The 19,168-nt window shown below is 35.8% G+C and overlaps 3 protein-coding genes across 4 annotated transcripts; all 3 read right to left on the reverse strand.

Moving 5' to 3' along the window:
- Nucleotides 1–315: 315 nt before the first annotated feature.
- Nucleotides 316–3,868, reverse strand: LOC125863607 (FT-interacting protein 3). Its single transcript, XM_049543656.1, has 2 exons — nt 3,662–3,868; nt 316–2,916 (listed from the first exon to the last, which is right to left on the reverse strand). Exon 2 carries the CDS (start codon nt 2,759–2,761, stop codon nt 440–442), a length of 2,322 nt encoding a protein of 773 aa, XP_049399613.1. The 5' UTR covers nt 2,762–2,916; nt 3,662–3,868; the 3' UTR covers nt 316–439.
- Nucleotides 3,869–5,535: 1,667 nt separating this feature from the next.
- Nucleotides 5,536–9,498, reverse strand: LOC125863609 (outer envelope pore protein 16-3, chloroplastic/mitochondrial). Of its 2 annotated transcripts, none has more exons than XM_049543658.1 (3): nt 9,393–9,498; nt 6,618–6,960; nt 5,536–5,918 (listed from the first exon to the last, which is right to left on the reverse strand). In XM_049543658.1, exons 1-3 carry the CDS (start codon nt 9,495–9,497, stop codon nt 5,773–5,775), a joined length of 594 nt encoding a protein of 197 aa, XP_049399615.1. In that variant the 5' UTR covers nt 9,498; the 3' UTR covers nt 5,536–5,772. The 2 variants fall into 2 exon arrangements, with proteins under 2 accessions (XP_049399615.1, XP_049399616.1); XM_049543659.1 differs by having other exon boundaries at nt 6,618–6,965; nt 9,393–9,459.
- Nucleotides 9,499–10,176: 678 nt separating this feature from the next.
- Nucleotides 10,177–15,637, reverse strand: LOC125863608 (squamosa promoter-binding-like protein 9). Its single transcript, XM_049543657.1, has 3 exons — nt 14,859–15,637; nt 11,165–11,304; nt 10,177–11,051 (listed from the first exon to the last, which is right to left on the reverse strand). The coding sequence occupies exons 1-3, from the start codon at nt 15,221–15,223 to the stop codon at nt 10,438–10,440; spliced, it is 1,119 nt and encodes a 372-aa protein (XP_049399614.1). The 5' UTR covers nt 15,224–15,637; the 3' UTR covers nt 10,177–10,437.
- Nucleotides 15,638–19,168: the final 3,531 nt, after the last annotated feature.

Raw genomic sequence — 19,168 nt, forward strand, 5'->3', positions numbered from 1 at the left:
GTGTGAAATTAGATTCTTGTCCATTAAAAAATGGTAGAGGGATGGGGCCATTATCAACCGAATTTCTTATCGCGCCCACAAGCCTCATGATTTTTGGTTTATCCAAGAAAACCCAAGTTTTGTATATCAATATACAACTACATTATGTCAACAAAAAAAAAACACCCAAATTGAATAGGGAATACTTTTGAATTGAGCATTGGGGCTTGTTCAAAACAAAATAACTTGCAAGCTACATGATTACATACATAGATTTGCAACAGCAGCCAAATTTTTTGAAAAACATAGAACAAATAGAAAGCAAACTCACTAGACCTAACAGTTTCACCAGGATCTTATGCAAAATACTAGGAGAGCCCCACAATTTCTACATCATTTTCGACGATTCAATGGAAAAAACATAAGGTAGGATAGAGATGATAGTTGTTGAAGGCATGGCTCATAGCATGCAGTCTGTTCTAGCAGGCAACCTTCTGAAGAAGTTAAGCGGCACAGATGGAAGCTTGTAGCGAAACCTGGGATGTCTTAATACATAAAATCCGGTCAAGAGCCCCACGGCTTGGAATGGAGTGACATAGAGAACAACGGCAGCAACCAAGCAGAAAATCACAAACAATGCTGTTGCTCTAGGGTCCCTCCAGCTCAGCAAGGACTGCAGCCTCTCTCCTTGAGTAGCCAAGTCGCCAACCACGGTTTGAATCCTCCCTGCAATACTTCTTATGCGGTCATACCTCATCCTGATAATATCAGGAGAACGTGAAGTAGGGAAAGTATCAAATTCCTCATCCAGCTCATCGGGATGAGCAGTATCAGCACAAGAAAGTCGAGTATCCATGTGAGGAGGATGTCTTGGCCTCCATCTGTAGTACCAAATTCCGATCAGGAAGAGGTAGAGGAAAATGGTAGGTAGAATAAGCTCTGGATAAAGAACCAGTATCAAGAACAGGATATGGATCAGAACAGTCGTAATGGGATTTTTCCAATTGCATATTTGATCAAACCATTTTCCGACAGATATTACCACACCTAAAACACCCATAATCCTGAAAAAGTTAGCCTTGCTTCTCCTCATGCTCCACATATGAGAAGTAACATCCAACATATACTCTACTATCTCTTTCCTCAAAGGTGGCTCAGCACGACTCAGTCTCAAGGAGACAATCTGAGTGGCTTGGTGCCTCAAGTTGTCCAGCTGAGTAACAGTTAATGGATGAAGATAGTGCATTTTAGGTAACAATGGCTGTGAGTACATATGCATCATATTCACCAATGACGAGCAAGTAAATCTCACAGCCAAATGAATTTCACCCATCTTCTTCACCCCAGTAGGATGCAAGACCAGCAGTGGGTATGAATGTGTGTAGACACGATCAGTTTCAAGAGTCGAAAGACGGATCCTGACCTTTCCAATCCTTGAGTCCCTTGCCCCTCCAGATTTATCTCCTCCTTGCAGATGGCAATTATCAAATACACCAATAGTTATAACAGTGCAAGGATCAAATACTTCCCAGGTGTATTGCTCGTTCCATCTGGGAGCAAAGCTATCTATAATTGTCCTTGTCCGCACCCACTTCTGCCCATACTTTGCTACACAATAGGCATCTGTCGTTGCCCGCCCATCCTTCGTTTTCATTGGTGACAGGCCCTGAGCGCTCAGAACACCTACTTCAAGAACACCGATGCTAGATTTCCACAGCTGTTTTGCAGTTGGCCTAAGATCACTACTGTAATGGGTTGACTCATCCAGAACATGGTAGCCTCCTTCCAAACATACTCTCATGTGAATCCGGCTAGCAAACTTGATTTCCTTCTTTTCTCCCTCAACAATAACATGCTTCTCGAGATTAAACCACCTTGTGTTCACAGGTCTATGGTCCAACCTCCTATCCACATACTGCAAAGGAATAGCACACCTCCCAAGGACTTCATCCTTGTTTGGTGCAACTCTATCTTCCACACTCAAAATCAATGGCTCCTCAAATGGTTCCGCTGCTACAAACATCAGATCCTCATTCCACAAGGGATTGATAGTCTTGCTCATGGAAACTCTGGTCCTCAATGCTTGATTTCCAAGGATAGCCTTGACATACACTTCTGGAAACCTGCTTTTGTCATTTGGAATCAAGTCTTGAGCCTCGATCACGTTAACTCTTAGGTACCACAATTTTGGCGAGAGGTACACCTTAGACCTTATATTTGCAAGGCCATCAGCCCCACTAACAGCTGCAGCATCTGAATGCCAAGCTTCAGGAAAGGCTTCATCAGCTTGATTTCCCATCCAAACAGCCAACATCAACTCTCCTTTGACTTTGTTACCATTCCTCTCCTCCAATCTATACCACTGTGGAGCGAGAGGACTGTCTGGAGGAACCCTTTTTGGGATATCATTCAAATCAAACAGAACACGACCCACAAAGTCATCCTTAACAAAATCCTTATCTTTCACAGTCACTTCAAGTACAGAAGCCTGAATCCTATCTTTTGAGAAAGCAAACACCTGACTCCACTCAGGATTCGACTTCTTCTCAAAATGACGAGTCGTACCCTTATAATTCCCGAGCTTAACCTCAACATACGGATCAAGACTACCTGTAACATCCTTTGCAGGTAAATCCTTAGCTTTCACAACCCGGACATAAAGATACTGCATTTGCTCAACAAGGTCATATGTGCTAGTGAGCTTATCACCAGTGATCTTCCCTCCACCAAGGTGGGGTTTGGTCTCCTTGAGTGAGAAATCTTCTTGATGGGGCCTCTGCATTTTCGAGGTTGACGCAACAACACTTGACACAAAATCTTTGTCAAAAGCACAAAACCCCTCTAGTTCTCCACCAGAATGTGACCCAGTGATCAACAGAAGGAAGACCTCAGCACAGACAACCAGTTACCAGCAAAGAAAACTCCCGAACTATGTTACTGCACCAAAAATATTGAACCCAAACAGAGTGTTAAGCAGATGTATCCAAAAAGATGAGATAGCAAAATCTAGAGAATGTCGACTAGTAGATCTTTGTCACATGAATAACTTAAAGAGTTAAAAGTGGGGAAAAGAACCACTTGAATGACAATCAGAATAATGACAAAAACATTCACAGCCAGATCTGAATGCTTCAAACATTCATAACATAAAAAAAAATCAGTTCTTTTTCCATACAAAACAATAACAACATATTCAGTGTAATTCCACATACCTTACCCTTATCTCGAGGAGGTAAAAAGACTGTTTCCAAAACATCCTCAGCTCAGGTGCAGCAAATCAAATCAAAGTAGTTATAAAAGTAGGGAAAAGCAACAACATCAAAATAGCAGAACAACGTGATATCCGAAACACAATAAACAATAGAAGATAGTAACATATATCAAAAACACAAAACTAAACTTATAGAGCAGCAAAAAAATAAGCAATCTTTAATCAATGCTATGACAAACTGTATACAAGAACTACTCTTACCCACATAAAGAGAAAGTTAACAAAAGCAAAACAAAACCAGTCATTTGAAAGCCAAAAATCTAACCACATTATGCTCAACAGACACCAACAACTAAACACCATCCTAGCATTCAAAACACACAGAACCCAAAAAGCATGAAAAAAGGAAATCAATTTTTTTCTATAAAATTACATCAAAAACAAAAACCCATAAAGAAAAAGTGAATGTACCTTGAGGTTTCATAGAATCTGAAGAGGAAAGATTGGATTTTTACTGGTAAGGTTATCAAGAATGGAGTTTAAGGAGGAAAAAAAAAAGTAAAAGGGGTTTGGGGTTTTGCTCTTTCTTGAACCAAAGTGTAGTAGAAATGGTGTAGTGAGCCAAAATCAAAAGTGAAAAAGGCAACAAAGTACACAACACAAGAAAGAAAGAAGAAAACAGTGAAGAGGGTATAAGAGAGTTCTGTGTTCTTTGTCTGATTCCAATAGGGTAGGGTAAGGTAGGGCAGGGTGGGGTGAATCTGCTGAGATTTTCTCACTTTGGGTGTGTGAATATTTGTGTTTCTGTCTCTAATTTTTTTAAAAAAAATATTACTGCCTCCGTCCTATGTTATGTGTCACATTTGATTTAGAACGTGTGTAAAGAAAACATGGTCTAAAATATTCTTTAGATAATATGGTTAAAACTCATTTCATTAAAGTTAAATAGTTTCAAATTATAATAAAATATTCTTTTTTAAATGAACTAAAAAGGAAAGAGTGTAACGTAAAATGGGACGGAGGGTATTATTTTTTCAATTTTTCATTGAATTCTCTTTATTTGGGTACTATTGGTCTTGTGTTTGCTTGACCAGAGGAACCGGGTCGCGCGTGCGATGAGTATGTCTGGACTTCACACGTGCCAATCCCATAGTGATTAAATATTTATTCGCATCGAATTATTTTTTATAATATAAGAAAATAATTTAGTCTTAATAATTAAAAATTAAAGTAACAATGTGTACATCTATGATATATATTTTTTAGTCATTCTGTATAATATTGAATGCGAAGAAATTTTTATGTTTTACAAGAAGGTAACTTTAGTAATTGGATTAATTATTATTTTCCTAGTTCATTATTTATCGAAGATACCATAGATTTTAAAGAAATAGTTATATGTATCACAAAATTTATATAATTTTTCTATTTAATTCAAGCTAATCATTGTGTTGTCTTTTTTTCTTTCTTATTTGAATAATTTATCGAATAAATAAATATAAACTTTCTGCTTTCATTCTTCTTGTTTTTTTTTCAAATTTTATGTCACAAGAAATGTAAAACCTATAATTTCAATAGCGTTAAACTCGAGACATTTATGCTTATGATGCAAGAATGAGATTCGATAATGTCTGGCACATAGTCTAGTGTCACGTTTATCCTACTATCTCTAATTCATTTCAGTTATCATGTTTTTCTTATAAATTTGATTCTCGAGTTAAAAAGATCAGAAGAGTAATAATTACTTTTTTTGAAATCCTCACCTTGCTCCAAAAATGATTCACATTATTTTTCAAGAAACCTCTCAACAATTATCACTCATTTTAACAAAATAAAGGGTAATATAATGAAAGAATTTTTACAATTATTGTAATTATGGGATACCTTAGACAATAGGAGGGAGTATCAATTTAGCATTATTTGGTGGCTTGTCCTTTTAAGGTGGAGAGGAACTATGGAGCTGATGAGCCCGTGAAAGCAAGAACATTACCAAGAAAAAAATGAAACAAAAATAAACAAAAGAAATAGTTTAATCCATTGTCAATTGTCACTACGATAAATATTGCTCAAACTCTCAAAAATGGCGTTGCACGATGCGACAAGTAGATTGATCAGAGTAAACAACAATGTCGAATGAGGAAGTACGAGAAGATGTCAGCAATCTCTTCTATGTGATAACAGTCCACATTAAATATTCCGCTACCAAAGGTTCACTTGCAGGCAAATCTAATTTTCCCAATACAGCAAAACAAAACGTACATTGTGCTTCAACAAGGTTAAGGTCAGACTTCATTTTGCAAACCACAATTGTCTAATAGCAAATCATCACATTTCTTAATCAGAAATAGAGAAGCCAAAGAGCGTTGTAATATCGAACAACACATGACCCATGAATATATATGGTCAGGTATTCATACTCAATCAAAAATCACATGAGATGCTAGAAATAGAGTACATAGCATGCTTATTTGCATCATCCTTTCAGGTTACAGCAAAAAGAGAACAGAATAAAACAAGAAGGTGCAGTCACATCATTCATAGTGAGCTTTCACCGAGTAACACTAATTCTGTCCAACTACCAATCATTCAGCAACAACTCTTTTCTTCGTAGTGTAAGGATAGTACTCCTTGCCATTGTCAGTTCTTGTGGTCGCGCCTAGTCCATCAATTATACCAGAAGTAACTGCAAGTGCAGCTCCAGCAGATAGAGCAGTTGGAATACTCCTTCCTACAAGGGTAACAGTCAAATCAGTTTGGTACCACAGTAACATTGGGTTGGTTTGTTACCAGAGGCAAGGGTACAGAACACCGTCAATGAATGATGTACTTAAATCTGCATAATTGCCTTTTGCAACTCATGAGATTGTACACTCACTAAATTCTAAACTTTTGATTCATGATGAGTTCATTCTGCACAGGGAAATCTATTAATCTGCTCTCAAATACCTGTAGCATCGGTTGAATTAAGGGGTTACTGCTCTCCGTAGCAAGAGCAGCAACTATTCTGTGACAGGTCCTAAAAAAGACTCACCCCTGTTTCTTTTGTGAACTAAATGAAATGCCATGCAAAATGGTTGTGGTCATGTTTAAGAAATCTTTGTCCATACAGCACATACAAATCCTACGTAAATCAGATTAATGGGAAAGATAATCTACGATTTATTGTTTGTGAAGTTAAAAATCTTAATAGGCATCTAAAATAGAGATGATAAAGGAATTGAAATCAACCAAAACCTTCGAACACCAGGGCAGGAAATGATAAGAATTAAATGGATGCACCCATCACAATGCCAATTGAATACCAGCACTATAAATAGGCACTACGCTGGATGTGAACTAAGAACAAACCCTTTTTCGTTATAAGAAATCAGTCCACAAACACTTTCTCTGTTGAAAGGATGTTGTTGGGTGGAGAGGAGGGGATTACCTTTGTAACCCAGCACAGAAGCACCAGCAACGAATCCACCCACTGCTCCATTAATAAAATCTCTTTTCACCCTATAGTTCTGCACCAGCTGTTCTACCCCTATATAGACTCCACCAATAGCAGCAAAGGTAAGCCCGTGGTTTCCCATCATTTTCAATGTCCGGATCAAACCAGGAAGAGCAACATTTCTCTCAACACGGGGTACATCATGCCAAGTGGCAATAATGGCACCCCAAAGAGTACCAGCAACTAGACCTGAGGTTGCACCTTTCAGTGTTTTCATCCCTGGTGAATCCTCCTCTTCATAATACCTTAGCTCTGCAGCCTCATCCATGATTCTACACTATCCTTACCAAAACACCAGTAAAAAATGTGAAAACAAGATATACTTGAACTAATAACCAGATACCAAAGGCAAGAGACGGTGAGAAATAGTGTGTCGCGAACATAAATATTTGAAGCAAGAAAAACATCTTAGTCCATAAGAAGTAAATGATGAGAAAACAATGATCACATAAATTTAGTTCGGCCATGACCCTATATGCTTACCCAATCCCATACATAAAAGACTTCATAAGATTGTGTCTGCGTGTAGGTCCATAACTACTCATTCTGCTTCTAATACTGCCTCAGTTTTACTTACTCACTACTTGAATTACAAAGTTCTCCATATGAACAATTCAAGAAGATGCAAAACAGAACTACTTAACAGCTTTGTTGTTCAGACTCTTTAACAATATTGCCTTGGTGCGTGTTGGATCCTCCAAAAGAAGTGCATATTTGGAGGATCCGGTAAGGGTGTGGCACCCGCCACTATATTTTTGGAGAGTCCGAGTGACATACATTAATAGTCTATGGAACTAATCTTACAGCTTTTTTCTTGTGATTAACAAATATCTTTGCAACAAGTGTTTGCATTCATTTTAAATATTAATCATTCTCAAAAAAAAATGACTTGGATGTAATACACTATGCAAACATACTTCCAATAGTCTCTAACCAAATCAAGTAGGTTCAACAAAAATGTGAGGAAGAAGCAGAAGAAGTTTGTGAAAACAAAAGTGTGAACTTCACATTCAGAAAACCATCAGAAGTCTAAGTAAGGCTAGACAATTGACCTTTCCTCATATAATTACACCTTGTGCTTAAAACTCAACTGAACATTTGATTTTTCCAAGACACACGTTATCAATTGGTCACCAAGTTACAAAATATGCCACTAACCACGTGTGATGTACATAGAAATGTATGAAGGTTAGAGATGAGCAAAAGAATATGAAGACAACCTATAAGTACATGTTCAAGCAAAGGCAGTGCCTCTCCTATCGTCAAATTGTAACACAATTCAGACATGACAGAGAGTTATCATTTATCGCATCTGGTTACATGAAATTCCATTTTAAAAACATTTATCTAAGCAGAGAAAATGAATGAACACATTTTTTCTTTTAAATACATATTCTCAACTAAAGGATACCCTATCTGTTATATAGGAATCTTAAAGACAAATAAGGGTTGTATCTAATCTAAATCACCACATCCAAAAATAAAAACCACATTAGTTCCTTTCAAATGGAGCACATCCTTAGATGCTATATTAATCCCAAACTAGTTGGAATAGGCCATACAAATCCATTGTATTCATTTCGCTCCAATAGGGCTCATTTTATTCCAATACTAAATACTCTTGTCTTTTATGGAAAATTAGGGTACTTACCCCTACAGCTCGAGGTTCTCTAAAACTCTCACAGGTCGTTTGGTTGGGTTGGGAACAAGTTATCCTGGGATAACTTATCACACCATGCATATGGGATAACTTATCCCATCACTATGGTATAAATGGTGGGATAAGTTATCCCAAACATGGCAACCAAACAAGACACAAATTTTTTATCCCATCACTGTTTCTTATCCCATGACTATTTATTTTTATCCCTCGCACCAAACGACCCTCAGTGTATTCGTTTCGCTCTAATTGGGCACCCACTGTATGCATTTCGCTCTAGTCAGGCCCATTTTATTCCAATACTAAATAATTTATCTCTACTCCTTTTTTTAGACTGCTTTGTCATGCTCTCTATACTATTTTGTCATAGCTTCTCCACTTTGTCATTTCTTTTTTGACCTGCTTTGCATTGCTTTTCCTTGAGCCGAGGTTCTATCGAAAACAATCTCTCTACCCCCAAGGTAGGGGTTGCATACGATCTACCATCCCCAGACCCCACTCATGGGATTACACTAAGTATATTGTTGTTGTTGTACTAAATAATTTTTCTTTAAAGGAAAATTAGTGGTACCCTCCTAAAGCTCCAGCTTCTTTAAAGCTCACACTTATGAATTACACCTACACCAATATACAAGTTTTTTGTGACCATAACAAAAGGGATATTAGCAAGCAATGGACCTAATATAGCAACAAATCACCCTTAATATTAACAAGTCAATATCATCCACATGCTCTTCCATTCTCTAGCTCCTCAAGCAATGCTAAAAGTAAACGGAAAACAATTGCCAATTAATATTAACTGAAAAAACTGCGATCCATTACACAGACTTGACCACAATCCATATAACAAAAATGAAGCTCATATTCCATTCAACAAACAAAACTCTACCATTTCTATGAACCCTAAAATCGGATTACATTACTAAATTTCTCGGGAAAAAAAAACAAAAAATATAGAATTAAATACAAATAATTCACATGCACTTAATTACAACAAAATCAACCATATGATTTGTATAGATAGAGAGAGTTAAGCTCAGAGAACTCACCAAGCTGGAAATGGCACTGATCTGTTTCGCGATTTTTGTGAAGAGAGAAGGAAGCGAAGAAGATGGCTTGTGCAATATGGGTAATATATTGATCCAATGGATCATTATTGAGACTTCGGCCCAATAAACAATACACGTAAAACTTTTTCTAATGGGCTTTATAGGCCCATTGTTTATTTGCAAATCTAACCCATTTTGGATTAGTAGAAATAGCATCCACTCGCCACTTGTCGCTTTTTCGTCTCGTCTTTTAGATAGTCAACGTCATGAAGTTTTAGCTTATGTTTGGCTATAACTTTAAAGTTGAAAATTTGAATTTTTGAAGTTGTATTTAAATATGCATTTTATTTGAAATTGAAGTTTTGTAAAAGCTAGTATAATTAAATTTCATGGTCAAATGCTAGCTTAATTGTAAAATGAAAGCGGCTATGTGTGAAATTTACCTATTGAATTATTTACATCATATTCCCTTTTTAGGCCACTTTTTAAATTATGTGTCCATAAATTTCTCTACGTTGATATTCTTCCCACCTTGGCATTTTTTCGCGTAACCCTTCCCCCCAAAGTGTGATGGGATGGACGGAATTCCTCCACCGTTAATCAAGAGTGTCGGATTTCAAGTCTTAGGAAATGGGGAGCGTTTCCCCCTATAATGGGTCCTATACAGTACAAATTCAGATGAGTCAAGCCAATGTGCACACATACAGGATGACAAACAAAAGTTAGCAACAACCAGCTATAAGTGCAGAAATGAAAAATTAGCAAAGAGGCATGACTATGGCATCATAATGAAGCATATATATTGATAAATGTTCAAACTTCATTTAACCCCTTGAATATCATTTAGCAAGAGGAAAAAACCGAAGTAAGTCATCAAAAAGTTCAAGAAGAAAACGATAGTCATCTGGGGTTTAGCCCAACAGAAATGCACAGTAGGTGGCATAATAGTAAAGGTCATTTGTCAACAGACAGCCTTTTAAGATATCAAACTAGATAATGAACAAAATAGTCTTACAATCGTGATCATAAACGAAGGAGAGGACAATCAAAGAGTCCAGTGCACATTCTGAACAGAAGGATGATAACCCTTGGACTGGTCCAGTTCCATGTATTGTCGTCCATCACCATGCTGAGCCATCCCAAGCTCGCCACAGTATGGATTATCAGAAGCTTGTAACATTTGACCCAAACCGAGATCAGGAGGCATCTCATGTGAACTGCTGCTAGCTTCATTTCCTTTAAAACTCAATGAAGGGCTTGAGAAGTGATTGGTAGGTGCACCATGAGAACCTGAAGGTTGAATGGTGTGTACCCCATCAATGTGAACTTGGCTGTTAACCCCAAGACTTGGGGATCGATTCCTTGATCCCCAGGACCGATTTGACAGAAGAGAGAGAGCACCACTTGAATCTGAGACTCCAGGAAAATAGTCTCCAGAAGGAACACTAGGATAACTGGTCCTGGTAGCTGAACCTTGCAAAACAAGCTCACTGGCAGCACTTTCAGAGTTATTCAGCCAAGGACGTTGAAGGAACTTCCCTGATGATTGATGATCCCATCCTTGTTCAGATGCTCGAGTATTTGGCCATGAACTATCATTGACATTTTGGTGTGAGCTGAAGTCGACCAGAAAGCTTCCGGATCTGCTGCTATTATTTTCTACAAGTTCAAACCAGAATAATGAAAGTCAGCCTTAAGTTCTTTCTTAGTAAGAGCTTAAATTTTATAGTATTAACGCAAACAAAGAGAAAGTGAGAGGAATGCTATCAAACCAAATATTGATGAAGAAAGATTCCCATAGTGTGTAGAGAAAAGAGATCCAGATGGAGGCTTCCTACGACGCTCATTATGGCATGCCAGTCTCCTGCGGCAACTCCTTTTCCCCTGGTCGAATTCAGTTAATTGATGGAACCTGGAACCAAGTACGGAGCAGCTATTATCATGATTCATGAACAAAGGAAGCTATCGAAAAGCCACAAGTTATCTGAGAAGATGAGCTTTGCTGACCTCAAATAAGACTTTTTCTTGATTTCAAATCTCTCATGACAAGTATTAAAATCTCATTCTAAAAAGTAGAAAAGCTTACTGAAACAAACACCCCCTTCATGGTAATACCTACCCGCCCCTGGTGTTTACATCAAATCAAGCAACTCAACCTTAGCAGTTATAAATTAAACTGAGAATACACGTTACTTTAACCATGGTTAAGTAATAAATGTCTGTATGAAAGACATCTTGCATTCAATGGTTTGGTGTAAATATCTGGCACAACTAAATTCACCCCCCAAAACTCATTCAGATAGGTATCATCTAAAACCACGATATCCTAAAATTGTGGAACATGGCTCTTGACAAAAACAAGTTTTTCTGCTGTCACAGTAGAAAGTCTACTTCAAAGTCGGCTTTTTCACATAGGCATGATGACAGATTATGAGCTTTCCACAACACAAGCTCTATGACTCCCACAAAATTGTCTCAGAATATACAAAGATGCATTTGTTTATAATCCTCTCAGTCAATCTTTTGTAATAAACAATATCAGATTAACTAGTAATGCTTGCTAGAGCAAGTACATTTGTATTAAGTTTAAACAAACACACATGAATTGTTTTTTCAGGTAAGAACAAGCATATAACATACATGGCGTCTTCGAGTATTGAAGGAAAACAAAAATGTATACATACATATATGTATGAGACTGACAGAAACACACAGGTATTGAGTTATTATCGGAGTAACGCTAATGACTGTGCATAGCGCATACCTACTCAGAATTACCCAAATTTCAGATATTAGATTCCTTACGTGCTATCAAGAGCAAAATACTGACCGTATATGGGTTGATGGGATTTATGAACTTTTAAACGTTTTACATCAAAAAGGTGCATAGCTCGGAAACTTCATGACTAATATCACTTCTTGCTAAATTTCACCTAATAAGCATTGAGAGATATGCCTAATGTCTATAGTAGGGACCAAAATTTTGGTTTGAGACCATTGCTAATGGCAAATTAGTACCTTGACAGTTATAAAACACCATAGTTATATCTAACCATCATATATGCAAATTTCAGCGAACCATATAATTCTCACACCATCAATGCACCACAGATGGACTTTAGTACTTCTGTTATGGCAAAGAGGTCAAATTGCATGGATAGACATAGAAACATACTAATTTTTTTGACAGATAACATATAACATATTAATATGGTGCCATTCTTGGTGGTTCTAATCTTTTTGTTACTCAATGCATTTTATTCTAGTGTTTAGCTCAATACTTTGTTTAAGAAATCTTTAGCATGTGAATGAAGTTAACCAAATCAAAACCACGGATTTAATAATTTCTATTTCCTTAGTATAGTGGATATAATGTGCTTACAACAACCATAAAGACCAGAATAAGGATTTCAACATTAGCAAGCTGTTTTAAGTCACCAAGGAGAAAAACACAACTCTAGAATAGTACACAATATTCTTATCTAAAAAGCTAGTGAGGCATGACATAACAGAAACTAATATAGCAGTGAATCTGCTTCCTACAATATGCTGCCCTTTATTTTCTAGCAAAAAACAACTCAATAGGATAAATATAGATCTTGCAACAACAATTATCAACGTTTCTGTATAGATAGTAGTAAGACCCTGAAATTCCCGAGCACGTCTTGGATATGACTTGAAACGTTTTATAAACTTGAGATGATTAAGGGCTGAGTCAAAACACTATAGTGATGGTGGTTGACGAAGTCCATGGGGAATAAGAAATATTAATACCTAAAAAAAAGGACAAAAGATTCAAACGAATGAAACATGCCTTCAGGAGGTATCCATTCTATAATGATCCTTGAATCACAGTTTTCCTTCTTTGATGTATAATTTTGCTAACAATGAAGTTGAAGCCAAGAAGATAAGCAAAGTCACATAAAAATCAGAAATTGAGGAAACAGTATGCCTTTAGATTCAGTGAAAGCAAAAGCTTAAAGAGGATGAGGAACTTTTCACTTACTTGCCTCCACTAGAAAGGAAGGGAAATTTCAGTCCTCATGCCAGATAAAAGTATCCCCATCCTTCCCAATAACTAAAAGCAGGAAAAAGAGGAGGACAGATAAAGGTTGGTTGGAAAGAAAGATAATACTTTCCTTTGCAGATTGTCTGCCACTTCAGTATACCTAACATGTCTAGAGAAGAGGGACATCACCCTTCTTTTCCAACTCAAACAGAATGCTCACATACCTCTGTTTCAATTTGTTTGTCTTACTTTCCTTTTTAGTCCATTAGAAAAGAATATCTCTTTCCTAATTTGGCAACTCTTTAATTCTAACTTCTTTCATGACAAGTTTAATACCACAAAATTAAAGGACTTCGGCTACATCCTACATAACTTTAGTTTGAGACCACAAAATTCCAAAGTATTCTTTACTTTCTAAAACTCCATATCAAGTCCAAACCATACAAACAAATTGTAACGGAGAGAGTAAAACCTTTTGAAGTTGACAAATGTAATTAATTTGTTGATATCACCAAATGACAAGGAGATACATGATTCCTTAAGTTCTCGAACTATCTCCTCTTATTTGTTTCCTCTTCCTTTCCCTTGAATGTAAGAAAACAAACACATATTGCTTCTGCAAAGTCATCTAGATGAAGCAGAAAAGCGCCAAGAAAGCCTAAAATGATACTCAGACAATACTATAAGCAAGAAGCTGTTAACACAACATTCACAAAATCCATTGTCATATTTAAGCACAGTATCTCAAATTAATAACTTCCAAAATGTTGTTGTATATAGGGGATAAGGAAAGACACCAGAATTAGCCAAAAACCACCTCTACTTTAACTAGCCTAGCCAACTAATTATAACCACTAAATCAGAACAATCATTTCACAAACCCACAACCGTCAACTCTCTCCACCAAACCAGTATATAAACAACTACAAGTACAAGAACCACTATTCCGTAAGTCAAAACATTAAAAAAACAAAATTGCCAACCCTTTATACTACAAGAGTGAAGGTAAAAAAAACAACACCTAAAGTATCTGGATTAGTCGAGTTTCATATCTTAACTATAAGATGTGGATATTACTCCGCGGACTATTACCAACTACTTTGTAAAGCCACACCCCAACTATCCATTGTTCCCTTTCATACCTAACAATGGTGATATTTCAGGTAGGAAAAGGGAAAAATTCATAGTTAAGGTGTGTTTTGATAGATAATTGGTGATAGTTTAGATAGAAAACTTGCAAATTTGCTGGTTCAGTTATGAAACTCGAAAAACTAGAATACTTTAGGTGTGTTTTATAGCATAACTTACTTTGAAAAGTGAGTTAATTATCCCCACCTGCTGTGCATATGTTGTATCTGCCTATTGACACAGCTATGTAGTATATATATAACTAGTTCATAAATACTTCTCTAAAAACAGTTGTTAGTATTATAGCAAATATGGAAAATTAAGCTGACCTGCTACACTGTTGGCAAAACCTCTGTTCAAGACCAGCAACAACAACAGTAGGAGACTTAGAGTGCATACCACAAACTTTATGCCTTGAATAGTAAGCCTTAGCATCACTCAGATCTGCCTGACAACCTTCAACTTGACACCTAGGTGGATGACCACCCTGCACCAACCCACCCCTCCCCCTCTTAGTCGTCGCCGGAGCCGGTGGCATGTTCCCATCTCCGGTCACCGGCGACGACCCACTTCCATTCTTGACCTGAACTCCAACACCCACATTTCCAAAGTAGATTTTCTTACCAAACTTCAAACCATTCAAAGAATCAGATGAGCTTGAATTACCAGAAGAAGAAACTGAACCCAGTTCCATTATAGGTTCAAAATCATAATACAAACTGTACCCATATGAAGGAAAAAACAAGATATTTGTGAAAAAGATCAGTTTTTTTTTCTTTATTTGTATATTTTGGGGTTATCTCGATATGGGTATTGTTAAATTTTGTGCATTTTTGAGTATATAGAGGTAGTAAAGAAAGTAGGAGAAAGAAAGGGTAGTAGTGAGATTTTCATTTTTTGCTTTGTTTGTTTGGGGCATTGTGAAAAGTAGACACCTGACAATGGGCCATGATGCCAGCTTGGGAGGTTGTGCAGGTACCCCATTTGCTCTGAAGAGACTGTCAAATAATGGAGGTGAGAGCAGAGCAAAGAAAAGAAAGAAAGAAAGAAGAGAGAGCTTTTTGAGGAGTTCACAGCAGCTTTACAACTCTTGATGCTTTTTGGGGTCACTAACTCCCAACTGCCATGTTATAAAAACACACAATTTTCTAATTTTTGCTTCTTCTTCTTCATTCTTCCTCACTTTGCACATCATTTTTCTATTCTGTGTTCGATATCTGGTTAAATAATCGATATTCCTTTTAAACTTATTTAAATTCAAAATCTTTAGTTAAGAGTACAAGATCTTGTTTGTCTAGTAATCTTTAATGGCCACACTTTTTAGTATTTTTCATGGCTAAAAATAATGAAACAAAAATGTGCAACAAAGTATGATACTCTTATTTGGTTTAAAAAATGATGAAGGTTGCAATTACTTTTATTCTTCTTTTCATGAACGTTGTTTTAAGGAGTCTAGAGTTTGATCTTGAATTTGATAGACTTTTGATTTAAATCAAGAATTTGATCTTGTGCATTATTTTTCTCCAAAGCTTTTCCGACTTTTCTTTCTACTTACATCATGTTGTTATGATATCTATTTTTGGTCCTATAGAAGCTCATCATTTATAGCGATAGAATAAAAACGTTTATGATAAAATTAAAAGTATTTATCATGATTTGATCATTTCAATTACAAATTTATACTCCCCTCATTCACTATTAATTGTCATATTTTTCATTTTTAGAGTCAAACTATAAAAACTTTGACTAACATTTTAGAATATATTTTTTCATCATATTGATATGTAAAAAATTGCAATGTATAGAATTTTTCGTATAGTTTTTGAATATCTAAATTTTTTGTTTAAAAAATCAAATTAATGTAATTTAATTTAACTTTGAAAATAAGTCAAATTGATTTTCGAAAAACGTAACATGACAAATAAAAGTGAATGTAGGGAGTATGATAAGCTTTCTTTTGATTGATTAAAATTAGTCATTTGTTCCCCCTAATAGATGTCGAGGGAGCAAGGCGTGATTACTCTATCATAGCAAATTGTTTAACTTGACTTACGACATCACTCGACTTGAGTCATATTTGTAAGGACTACGTCATTATACTAGAGTCTGGACGTCACATATTTGATATTTAACACTTGCGACCTTTAAGACGGATTAATAGCCACTCATACAATAAATTTTAGAGCTTCTAAATTCTTTTTGGTAGAAATTTTATATTAGTTTTTCACAACACATTGTACATATGAAATAAAATTGGGGCCCTTTGGCTTATCTTTCATTTATTTTTATTATTATTATTATATTTACATCTATCACCTTGCTATGACTTGATGTAAATGTTATTGATGGAATTTGTTTCATACTTTTGCCCAATCACTTCTGTCTCAAAAAAGATACTTTGCATTTTTAATCCCCAATTTTCCATGTAATCCTAATTTTCCCCTAAAGTTTTGAGAGAGGAAAATGAATACCTTTTAACTTTTTTTTGAGTCCAATAATCATGTAGATTAATGCCTGACTTTTAATTTTTTAAAAATAAATCATGTAGATTAACTCTTTTTTTAAAAAAAAAACTTTTAATAGGGGATTTTTTAAAACCCTTTTTTGTAATTTTTAAGAAGAAGTTGATTGTTTATAAAAATTATTTTTCATCTTGAAATAAATAGTCCCGATACTATATTATTAGATATTTTTCTCAAGACTAATTATCAATCTTGATATAACGCATGTCATGATTAATAATCATATACGAAATATGTTAATATCATATTATACCTCAAAACTATTTATGATTGTCCAGCGTATCATATGGCCCCTTCCAATGACACAATTGACGGTAAGTAAAAAAGTTGAAAATGGAGAAAAGCTATAAAACTATTTGCTACTGTTGTTGTATATCTTTTTAATAGACAAATTACCCTCAAATAGAGGGCAATAATGCAAATAAGTTGAACATAAAGTGGCATTTGCTTTGGGCAAAACTAACGGATATTTATGCATCAACTATTCAAGATTGAACCATTTGATTTGTATATTTATATTTTTCTTATAATTTAAAAATTAATGAAAAAAAAATTGAGGTGAAATCAACCAATAGAAATTAAGGTTTAATCCAGTCGACCCTATCCGAAAACAGAACCTTCCCTTTTCTTCAACCAATGGTTAGATCGATAGTTAAAATGAGACGGAGTGAATAGTAAATTTTGGAAATCTAACTCCGAAATTAACTTTGTAACAGAATCCTAGATTTTTTTTTTGTGAAAAGAAAAGACAGGGAATAAGTCTTTTAGGGGACACCAAATCACAAGGCAGAAGCAAAAAAAAATAACTGAATAGTTGAAAGAGCATGTGTTTATATAGTAAAAACATACATATTGACTGTAGACTCATTTCATAGTTTCAAGTGCTTTTATGGGAAATTGATGCTGTAAAACTGTGTACGTGTGTGTCTGGGTATCTGTGTGCATGCCTCCAAAGCACACACCAATTTTATTTTATTTTTTTATAATCGTGTTGTTTGAATCAGTTTGCATGCATCTCGATTAGTTTCACGGAGTACCTCTCATCTCCTATCAACAAGTATTAGATGATTTTATCCACCAAGGCATTTACTTTACTATTTGTTACATAGCAGCGGAAATATAGTGATATTCACACAATTTCTTATTCTTTGATTTCTTTACTATATGTTACTATTTCTTGTACGTCAATTATCATATTATTGTTATTACTATGTTGTGCTTTCCTTGGTACTATTTGTGTTCAAAACTGCTTTTATTTAAGCTAAAGATCTATCGAAAACTGTATCTCTACTTCCACAATCCATCGAGTTTCGAAGCTAGAAACAACAGATTTCTGGATTATCAAAATAACAAAAAACTGTTAATCAAGTTTCAGAAATCTTACAGGAAGAGCAAACTGAATCAAGCAATTACAATACTCAACTTACTCCAGGATCTTCTCTGAAAGATAGGTAACTTAGCCCAAGTTCTTGATCATGCAACTCCTATCTTTTTCGGACGCAAAACGAGTAGAACAAAACCCCAATGTAATCCCACAAGTGGAGTCTAAGGAAGGTAGTGTACGCAAACCTTACCCTATCTTGTAGAGGTAGAGAGGTTGTTTCTGATAAAGCCTCGGCTCAAGGAAACCTCATATTCTAACAATTTTAGTTCCTATCTCTTTCGGATTTAGAACGAGGAGAATAGCTCTATAAGAACATCATCATAACCATGTCGCAAATCCTTTCCACCAACAAAACTTGTAAACTGAAGTAATACAAACAAGCCAAACTGATCAAAATATCCCAAGTATTTCTGCTCAAGTAGCATATCGCAAATTACTTACAAAAAACACCTGATTGCTGCAGTAAATCACAACTAGTCCTCTAACTAGGACATTTGCAGAGACAGTAGCACTAAAAATTCAGCTCATGAAGCATTTTCTACAAATTCACCAAAAGAAATTGACAGTGTCATCTTAGTTTTCATGTAAAGTACCAACCAATTCACATCGCCCCTGATCCTGGCATTAAAATTCAACTCAAGAAGCATTCTCTAGAGCTTTTGCCCTCAAATTGGTTACTTCCACGAATACAACATCACAAAAATAAATGAATAGATGAGAGCATCGTCTTTAG

The sequence above is a fragment of the Solanum stenotomum genome, chromosome 5 (assembly GCF_019186545.1).
Source record: "Solanum stenotomum isolate F172 chromosome 5, ASM1918654v1, whole genome shotgun sequence".
In the NCBI taxonomy this organism is placed as follows: Eukaryota; Viridiplantae; Streptophyta; class Magnoliopsida; order Solanales; family Solanaceae; genus Solanum; species Solanum stenotomum.